General features: G+C 41.7%; 2 protein-coding genes across 2 annotated transcripts; one reads left to right on the top strand and one right to left on the bottom strand.

Moving 5' to 3' along the window:
- Positions 1-565: 565 nt before the first annotated feature.
- crhb (corticotropin releasing hormone b) lies at positions 566-1,072 on the top strand (the record flags this gene model as incomplete). The annotated part of the gene is made up of 1 exon (XM_080793982.1): positions 566-1,072. One exon carries the CDS (start codon positions 566-568, stop codon positions 1,070-1,072), a length of 507 nt encoding a protein of 168 aa, XP_080650108.1.
- Positions 1,073-2,520: 1,448 nt separating this feature from the next.
- Positions 2,521-9,806, bottom strand: trim55b (tripartite motif containing 55b). Its single transcript, XM_080793973.1, has 8 exons — positions 9,489-9,806; positions 8,614-8,783; positions 6,961-7,144; positions 6,321-6,416; positions 5,312-5,545; positions 4,571-4,593; positions 4,351-4,475; positions 2,521-3,909 (listed from the first exon to the last, which is right to left on the bottom strand). The coding sequence occupies exons 1-8, from the start codon at positions 9,615-9,617 to the stop codon at positions 3,746-3,748; spliced, it is 1,125 nt and encodes a 374-aa protein (XP_080650099.1). The 5' UTR covers positions 9,618-9,806; the 3' UTR covers positions 2,521-3,745.
- Positions 9,807-10,987: the final 1,181 nt, after the last annotated feature.

Below are 10,987 nucleotides of genomic sequence, written 5' to 3'. Positions count from 1 at the left end.
ATATGCCTACATATACATTGGCTATACAAACAAATATTTTATCTTACATGTGTAACTTATTATATACGTTACCTTACATTCCCACTCTGCATGCATGCGTTTCAACATTGATTGATTGAAATATTTATTAACAGTTTTCAGAATTACAGTACATTTCAAGCACAACTCAATACAAAGACTGTTAACTGTGAGTGGACGACCCAATAAAGCATTACACTTACAAGAGGGTCCACTTTGTTCAATTCATCATTCAAACATTTAAACATTTAACAAACCATGATCAATTTGCATAGTAGGAGTATAGGCTATATATATGAGAATGCACTTGTAATTTATTTGTAATCTTAGAAGTAAAGAATACACAGAAAGTATCTATTCTAAGACATTAACACATGTATCACCTGAACATGTCTTTTACGCACGGGTGGATTCCACATTGGGCAGAATGGGCACTGAATTTATACCACGTGAATGTTCGCCATTAAATTCATTTCATGATAATCTTATGAAATGAATTAAAGTAATCATCATCCTTCTTCTCTCAGATTCTTGCTGATATCCTGACATGAAGCTCAATCTTCTTGGCACCACCGTTATTCTGCTAGTTGCCTTCTTACCGCGCTATGAATGTAGGGCTATTGACAGCCCTGGCGCAGCGCAGCGCACATCATCTCCCCAACGACCCGACCGCCAGCTCCAGCAATCCGTTCCCATCTGGGAGAGGCTTGGAGAGGAATATTTCATCCGACTCGGCAACGGGAACTCGAACTCTTTAGGGTTGCCGTCGATGTTGTATCCCCGCGGGTCACCTGCAGTCTACAACAGAGCTTCACAGCTCCACCTGACGCAGCGGCTCTTGCAAGGGGAAGCTGGGAGCCTCAGGGCGCTCGTGAGCGGCTTGGTAAACCACCTGAACGACTCAAGGGAGAGGGGAAGGAGGTCCGAGGAGCCGCCGATATCGCTGGATCTCACGTTCCACCTGCTCCGCGAGATGATGGAAATGTCCAGAGCTGAAAATTTGGTCCAACAAGCGCAGAGCAACAGACGAATGATGGACCTCTTCGGGAAATGAAGATCTCGTTCCGTCCACCAAAGAGTTCTTTCATTTATTTTATTTTATCATAATTATAAATATAATTTAGATTACTTATTTTTTACCGTATCTACTTAATCACCACCGTTATTTAACTATTTATTCCATAGCTTTTATGCTCAAACAACAGAGCGTAGATAGGCATGACTTGTAATTATCCGATTGTAGCTATGATGCCTTGAAATATCAGTTTTTATTGTGGTCGGTTTTTTATATATATAGGTGACTATCATTTTTCACATTATGTTTCAGTGTATTTATGGTATTTATGTTTGTCAATAAACTTATGAGCAAGCAGCCATTTTCGTTGTTCAAGAGAACGTCTTACTGTATATCTATATTTTTAAATAAAATATGAAAAGCATCGTTTACATTTCTCTGAAAATCATTAAAGTCAATAATGAATTATTGGAAATTTATAAAAAACAACTAAGATTAATTTCAAATTATAAGTCATCTATGTGATTTTTAATATTTTCCATTCAGAATGTTGGCACAGGAATTTGTCTTGCCAAGTTTTGGCTTAAGGATTAGTGGTTCGTATAGAGGTTGTGAAAACATGAAAGACCATTATGTCACAGCTTACATGAACGTTGCTTATAGAAGGGTCTGTCTCTGAATGCACAAACCATGAAATATTATACATTATAAACAATGTCACAAGTATCTTCCAAACTTGGGACTCCCAGTTTATCTGTTAAAACACTTGAACCCATATAGGCATTCCTCATGGGGGAACATTTGCCAAAAAAAGAAAGCAGCTCTACTAGCTCATAACACAATGTGTTGGATCTAGATCTGTTATTTTCGGCGAATAGATTTGGTGTATATAGGGGGGGAAAGGCCGGTCCAGGTTTACTATAGGTTTAATAGATTATATGCCCTGTTTACACCACTGTCAAGGCTCAAATCATAACCTGCTAAAGAGACACTGCACGTGATAAAAAGACAGAAAAAGATCTGGAGCCCTTGATCACATTACACCTGCAAGGCAACCACTGAGGCCGCTAGAAGAGACACAACTGGCAACTAATAAGTGTGAAAATAAGCGTGTGTGTGTGTGTGTGTGTGTGTGTGTGTGTGTGTGTGTGTGTGTGTATGCGCGTGTGTGTGCGTGCGTGCACGCAAGTATGCATGTGTATAGTGTACGTGTGTGTATGTGCATGCAGTGCTGATCCTTGACCTCTGGTGTCAGGGAGAACTAAACAAGTATCAAGGGTGTGAGTCATCCTATTCTGTTTGCCCTACTTAGCAACTGGGGGGCTTAATACTGCATTGAATCCATCTGTAAAGGATCAGAGTGACTGAGAGATGTTTGGCCAATTAGAATTGACTCCATAGCACACAGAAAGTTGTGAGGAATCTTCAAGCTCCACCGCAGAATAGAAATGAAGACAACACATTGGTTTCATAAAAAAGGAGTAGAGTAGAGGGCAATACACTTTATTCCCTTTCGCTCTCTCACTCATTGACACACACACACACACACACACACACACACACACACACACACACACACACACACACACACACACACACACACACAACTGGGGTGCAAAAGCAATCATAGCCTTATTATACAGGATTATTTTCATTGTTCAGTCTCTCCATCATGTGAACAATTCCCAATGAGTGTGAAAAAGGTGCTTGTGCAATTCATTTTTAATGGCACAAAGAAAGAAAAAGTAGAATATGGCAACACAGATGTTCTCCACTCAAATAATAAACCAGAGAACTGTGTTCAAGGCTGCCACAAATGAGCTGTTGAAATATAGAATACTAGCTTCATGTGTATAAAAATCACATGTATTTTTCTCCCTGTTGATGCAGCATCCTATTTATGAAATAATAACGTCATTGTGTATAAAAAAAAGTAAACAACACGGAGGGGGAAAAGGAGGCCTTCTCGTTTGAAATATAACAATGTACTCAAAGCACTAAATAGCTTAAAAAAGACAAAAGGAAAGAATAAAAACCCATGAGTTTTTGTCACCCCACAGACACTCCTAGAGACTCCATCTCCCTGAAGCAATCAACTACTGAAGAACACGTACGTTATCAATTCCTCCATCATTAACATGATCTTGATAACATTCAACCAGCAACACATGGAAAAAAACCCAGCACCATTTCCATGCCTCCCATCATCATTGAATCCCAGCCATCAAGGTGAGAACAAGGGTGAGAACTTGCAACTTCATACTCACCTTAACTCTGACCCGTAAAGGGTCCATTTCCATACAATCATCGTTGCTGTCAGACAGAAACCTTTTACCCAAATATTACTCGTAAAAGAGTGTTGAGTAAAAGTAAAAAACTAAAAAAACTAAAAAAGTTAAAAAGGTTGTAGATCTGCTATTTTCTGTCTTTAGAAACATTTTGAGAATGAAAGTGGTTAAGTCTGTCTGTATTGAGCCAATGCAAGGTATGCAAGGTATTAACATGACCTTGTGAGTAAATAATAACTACAGAGGATCTATTGAAACACGTTTTTCTACTTCCTGAAAAGTAACGGTTTTGGTCAAGGTTTCTGCCCAACAGAAGCGAAGAGTTCAGTGAACATAATTGACCTGAAAATAAAGATCTTGGAGCAACACACCATTCATCCTGCTTCCATCCAGCGTAAAAAATGTCTGTGCCAAAGGCCGACAGCTAAGTTGAGGCAGCGCTCTTGTCCACAGTGGGGGTGGGGTTCATCAGCGGGGGGACACTGGTTTGGACTGCTGTTGCATTGCCTGCGCCCACAAAAGCCTGAATTCCCTCTCCTTCCTCAGCACCTTCCTCTCCGTCCTCATCTTCTTCATCGTCTTCATCGTCTGTGGATGAAAGGACATATGGGCAGAAAATATGTCAGCTGTTTTTACTATTCCAATATTTGTTTCAACCTTGTTACCACCCCTGGTCACCAGGTGGGGCCGGTAACCAATTTGTCCACACCTTTGTATCTTTGATATATAAAGATGTAATTTCCTGCTCTTGACCTATAACCTGAAAAAGACTGCAAGGTCAAAACTTTTCTACAGTTTTGCTGATGAAGTTGGATCATCTAAACTTAAGTGAGTTGCGACTTGCGAGCCCGTTGTTTTGCTTCATGGTTTAGCTGCTTCTGCAGTTTGGCTCAGCACCAACGATGAAGGATGTCATTGTTTTTGTCTTTAAAAAGCAAAGATGTCAGACTAGATGAGACCACACGAGAGTGTGCGCACAGTCATGGATTAAGAAAGTAAGTCCCACGACGGAATCTCTGTGTGGTTTACCTTCGAGGAAGTCGATGGAGCGCAGGGCCCTTCCTTCCTTTGTGAAGTTGACACTGTAGTGATCCATGTTCTCGTAGCCGCGTTCAACCTTGTCCATGTGGGCCGTACTTGACGCTTCCATAATCCTGACAACAGTTTGTTAGATTAAGAGAAATGCCAGCCTTTTACATAATAATTTATTTGGTGACACATTTGCCCCATTATAAACACACATACTCACTTTTTGAGGAGAGGCTTTGATGCCTGTTAGAAAGGTGAAGGAAAGGAGACAAACTCAGGAGAAAGAAAAACATCACAAAGTTGTTTAACCACTCCTTCGCAAAAGCTTGTCTGGTGAGTCAGGCTGTCACGGATGACCATTTCTGGCTCTACTCACAATTCTACACATACAGTATGTGTAGAATAGTCCTACCTAAAATCCAATAGCCTAATATTTCTCTTGGCCAAGGAAGGATTCACCTTTGGTTGAGCGATTTAGCGGTATATGCTTGGTTTACCGTGCGGGGGACATGGGTACTTCAAATCAAGGTGGTCATTCACCACCTTGATTTGTCAACAGCACCAAATTCTGGGCCCTGTGACAAAGATTCACTGTGGGGCCCCGGCCCCCTATGAATAGTCTTTGATAGAGGCGGGGCGCTCAAAGGCCCAGCTTCCGACCTTGGGCCCTAGTAACTCCATCACCTTAAAATCATTTGTTTATTTTGTAATGTCTCTCTGAAAAAAGAAAAGATCAAAATAAACTATTCATTCATGACGTAAAATTCTCCGTTCATTGTCAATGGGAATTTAATGTTTGTGTAAGACAAAAATAGCCGATTTGCTCAGACACTATGATGTATAATTCTCCATTCATTGCCAGCAGGAATTTAATGTTTGTGTAAGATGAAAATCTACAATAATAGTTGAATCAAAAAGTTACATAGTGCCGCTTTAAGTATTGAAGGATACCGACTCTCACCTGCAGGAAGACGGCCATCTCTGGCTCCTCCATAGTCAGAATTCCTGTCTCCACTGTCTTACAACTCTCCTCTAAATGGTCTCCGTACTTGCTGGTTAGGCCTCGAATGTAGTTGAGCTTCTCTTCCTGTTCAAGTGTCACCCGCTGGCCCATCACCCTCTTCTTTTCCTCCAGGACAGCATACAAGTGATCAAACTTCTCACACACCAGGGACTTTTGCCTCCTGCCATTCTCCTGTACATGCATGAACATGGGCAGCAGAAACGTTTAAGGAGACCGGTGCACAAATGCATACTCTCAAACACATGCAAACAATATGAGTCATGCATTCTGAATCTCTTTAATCAGTTATCACGACAATGCATGTGAAAGAGTTTCTGCTATGTGTATGCTGAGGAACGTGAAGTAAAATAGTCAATGTAGTTGACAGGGAGGTCATTAGGGCATGTCCTGCTAGTCCATCCTAACTCCAGTACAGTATGGACTAAAGAAGTGGTCTATTTTTGTCACATCACGCGCACGTCGCTTACACCTACACTACAGGATTTAGCATGTCACACAATGGTTCAGGCCCATTGATAATATGCATCCAGGGTCATTCTTATATGTTCATAATTCACACTGGTGACACTGAGCAGTCGGAAGCTTTTGTAAGTTTGTTTAGAGGTGTGAATAGGGTTGTTTTTGATCGATACGCAAGGTAGACGCAATCATGGGTATGCACGTGCACATCCATGCATGCGTGTGCATGTGCTCCTAGGGGTAAGGGACAATGGCAGGGCTCTATTCACGGTAGCAGCATACGCGTGGTGACTACAGGGGAGAGGGAGATAGACAGTCCAACTTCTCTTGCACGTCTCGCATAAACAGACAGGCTCACTTACAAAAGTGAAACAGACTGTAATTCATGCTATAGGTTAGTTTGGTTGGGTGAGGGCATTTGGGTGCAGGTAGAGGGGCTCTTGCTGTGTGAGTGAATGGCAAGGAGCAGTTGTAGTGGGACACTGACCTCTATGGCCCGACAGGCCTCCTCCAGTTGACTAATGATCCCCTGGATCCTACCATTGCTCCCCACCATCATGGCTATGCCGTCGCTCAGCTCCGTCTGGGTGGACAAGGACAGAGGGAAGTTAAAAACCTGAGCATTCATCCACACATGCTCGCTGAGATGTGTGTGTGTGTGTGTGTGTCTCTAAGGAGCGCGCGCACACACACACACACACACACACACACACACACACACACACACACACACACACACACACACACACACACACACACACACAGAAACAGACCTTTTTCCATGGCAAGGTTCTGTATCTTTGTCGAGATGGCACGAGGTTAAAGAAGCGATACAGGGGGTGATCAGTGTCATTGATTTGATATTGAAAGTGTTAGCCGTGTGATGGCCTTATTGTTCATATCAGAAAGTGTGGGTGTAGAAAGTCCGATGATCTTGGAAGCAATACGGGTAATACTGAAAAGTTTGTTCCTGTTAGGCATGGACAGTATGGTGTAGAAACATGCAGAACAGTACAACAGAACAGGTTGAATAATGCTGTTGTACAATAATAGCAGAAGATGAGGAGCAACAGATAATGATCTTAATTTACGGATTACGTGGAGAGATTTAGAGTCTCGGTTCTCACCTTTTGCGTCTGGTAGATGCTTGTGAGTGGTGCCACCTCGCAGTCTTTGTGAGCTCCAAATACTTTGCACATGGAGCATGTGGGAACACTGTGGGTCACGCAATAGATGTTGATCTTTTCTTCCGCATGAACCTCACACATGGGTGACTCCTCCTTTCTCTCTGCAGGTGCTGGCTTACTGGTGCTAACAAAAAAAGCAGGTTTAAAGAAAACAGTCGTAAGGGGGGGACGGACGACGACGACTGAGGGGGGGGGGGGGGGCAACTGAGGGCCCAAGATAGGGCCCAAGGTCAGTAGCTGGGCCTTTGAGCGCCCCGCCTCTATCATAGAATATTGATAGGGGTCCCCACAGTGAATCCTTGTCACAGGGCCCAGAATTTGGTGCTGTTGACTGTACTTGTATAGTCAGCAGAACCAGGGAATGGTGAGTGAATGACCACCTTGATTTGAAGTACCCATGTCTCGCGCACGGTAAACCAAGCATATACCGCTCAACCAAAGGTGAATCCTCCCTTGGCCAAGAGAAATATTAGGCTATTGGATTTTAGGTAGGACTATTCTACACATACTGTATGTGTAGAATTGTGAGTAGAGCCAGAAATGGTCATCCGTGACAGCCTGACTCACAAGACAAGCTTTTGTGAAGGCACTGTGGCCCAGACTAGATGTGATGAGACAGGGACAATCCACCCATACATGTATTTCTGTGTCCATCTTTGTATCCATTGCTCTAAAACAGGGGTTCCCAAACTGTGGTGCGTGCACCCCTTGTGGTGCGCGAAAGCCTTCTGGGGGTGTATGACATGAAAAGGGTAATGGCGGTTTCATGGTGTAACACAAACAGCAAAATCCAGTACACTGTTGTAAGGAGATGTATAGAGCACCTGTAGTATAAAGCAGCTTCATGGCTCTGAGTGCAGTGGCTTTCTGTGATTATTTGGCATAATCATTTAAAACATATATCATAATATCATTTTTGGCCAAATACAACGAGACTGAGTGTTGGGGGGTGCGTCAGATATAGGTCAGGAGGTAACACGGGGTGCACGGCCCAAAATGTTTGGAGACCGCTGCTCTAAAGTTTCTAAACACAGCGACTACTATTTAAAAACTAAGCCTGAGGAATGGGGAGATTATACTAATAGTAAAGCAAAGCTCTTATAAACTAATTGTACAGGGATAAGGATAATAATCCAGAGAGTACAAAGGAATGTTTACATTTGTTCAGAGAACTAGTTGGATAATTTTGGAGAAATGTAACTACATTTCTCCAAAATTATCCAATTATCCAACCAACAGTACATCAACGAGCAATGTATTAATTCAAAGTAGACCTACATTTGCATATTATAATTATATAGGCAAGTGGGACACAGCCATTCTGCATCATTAAATTCTCAGGTTAAATCATGAAACTTATAGAGACATACAGGTGTATAGTGATCACTGATAACATTGTTTTAATTCCATGTTAAAATGGGTGAATATGGTTCACTACAGTCATGCTATTATCTTACAAGAAGTACTGTATGAACATATTTTAGGAAATCCAGAATATGATTTAATTCTTCTTTAATTTGATTTAGCTCATATGGAGAAAGAAGGTGATGGCTGGGACGCCGTCACATTAGTTAAGTTTCCCATCTGTCTCACCTGCTGGACTCCTGTTTGAACATGTCGATAATGTTCTCCACCAGAAGGTTCCTCTGGAGCCCATAGACTCCATGCCTGTCCAGAACCACCTCATGCCTGCAAGACGGACATCTAAAGCGGCCACCGGATGTCACTGACCCCCCCCTTGTAGGAAGGTATGGGTTTGACGCCTGTAAACGGACACAGACAAAGTCACAAATCAAAATCTCAAATTAGTGCTCACTGCTCATGGAATGGGGCTGTAATGAATAGGCTCATCTCATCTTTGCCAAGATGTTATTATTTTTAAATGAGTTGGTTTAAGAAGCAGTAGCAGAAATTAACTCTATAAGCTTCAATAATCAATAAAGACTTAAAGGTCTATATTCAGATAACAATCATTTCTATAGTCCTATATTCAGTCTATATAGAAATTATTGTTATCTCAATATAGACCGTGGTATCAGTGGTATAGTGGTATAACAGTGGTAAACAGCTCTCCTACTCTTTACAGAAAATTGATTTTCAGGTGGTTTGCCAGTTCAATCAGTCAAGATATAATAGACAACCTATTTATCAGCTTAAATTATATAGTGTTCCAATTTCAAATTTGGCTGCTCATTGCTTTGTGTCATCACTTCCAATTTCACTTAATTAGATAAAATTGGTATCCTGTAATCCTGACTCGAACATGCATTTTGTGTTTACTAAAGAGCTGGAGAGGGAGAGACTCCTCTTACTGAATAAACACTACGGCAAGGGCTATATTTAACACTTCCTTTTAACAGAATATATCTCTTGCACTTTTAATACACAAGCAAGTCCTGTTATGGTGTTAATGTTATGGTGACTCATGCTTTAATGTTGTTAATAAAATAAAATGAAAAAATTCTTACCTGGAAAACGTCATTGGCACACTTTCTGCAGAGGTTGTGCTGGCAAGGAAGGATAACCACAGGCTTTGTAAACATTTCCAAGCAAATGGGGCAAATGAGCTGTTTCTCCAAGTCCTGCATGGCATTCATATTGAGACAAAAGCAATGAATACGACATAAAACACTAACTAATGTCCAACGTCTTAGCCTGAGCTAAATAAGTATTAATTTCTTAAAGGAATGTAAAGTAAGGCCCTGGGCTAAAGCTAAAGAATAGGCCTGTTGCTCTCTTCCAGTGGGTGTATGGTCCTCCTAATCTAGCAGGCGCTGGTGTGTCAGTTCTTTTTTTAGACTCTAGCTGTCACGTCAAAGGTTGGTTGCCATTTACTTGTCCATATTTGAAAGTGATACTATGGTCTAGCAGGGCAGAGCTAAAACAGCTGCTGCCAATGCCTGGGGCCTGTGACTCCTCACTCTCATCTCAAACACGCTGACTAATTGGCTTATTCCTTTATGCTAAATTCACAGGTGGAATCAGGCCAGCCTGTTTTGCAATTCAGGGATGATGCCATGTCACTATTTTAATCACACAATAAATCACGTATCCTCTTAAACACATTATGAGTTTACATCAACACATCCCCTCGTTAAACAGACTGACATGCAAAAGTGATGCCACTAGCCTAGTGGCCCACTACACTGAGCCAGGGGCCTACTTCAATTCCTTAGCTACACCTGGCCGGTTCCCTGTGTAATGATATTTATGGACGACCATCTCTAAAATGCATCTAGAAGTCTCATATAATGCCTTTTGGTGGTGTGTGAAGATCCATTGCGTGTCACAGGCGTGGAAAACATGCTAACACAACAGTGATATGTTACCATGCATTCTGAAGTTTATTACACACAGAGTAATATACAGTAGATCTATGACTTCCCTAGTAGATTATGGAAACCATGATAAGAACAGCATGACCAGGAAGGAACACGCTTGCATCTCATATTGTACATACAGTCAGTCCCTCTGATACAGTGGTATTTTATTTATTTATTTGACAGGGAAAAAGCTCATTAATCAGTTTTCACCTCAGTATAAATGCCCCCCCCCCCCCCCCCTCTCATTAGCAGGCAACAGTACAGCACTCTATGTTTCTGGCACAACAGCACCCCTACTGGTACTAATAGCCATACTCGTGCTCATTAACGACACATATAGGTGAACAACAGGACATTGCTGTTCCTTGGAGAGTGGTTGCACGCACCACTCAAAAACAACTTCATCAGGTAGCCTCAACGGTTGTATTAATGCAAATATTTGCTGTTACAGTGCGTGTGTCACGTACACCATGGCAGTTTTCAAGATAGTCGAATTTGAATGCTAGATGTCACAATTGATTAATTTGATTTCGAAGAAGGTAGTTGACTAGGCCTACCATCAAAATGATAAAGGTTGCGGAATTTATGGAAACAAGTTATCCACTAGTTTGTAATGTAAATAAGTGCAGATTCTGCGCATTTGA

Source organism: Protomyctophum bolini (assembly GCF_963924005.1).
Source record: "Protomyctophum bolini genome assembly, chromosome: 21".
NCBI lineage: Eukaryota > Metazoa > Chordata > Actinopteri > Myctophiformes > Myctophidae > Protomyctophum > Protomyctophum bolini.
The sequence above is the reverse complement of the archived record's forward strand: the minus strand, read 5'-3'. Positions and strand labels throughout refer to the sequence as shown.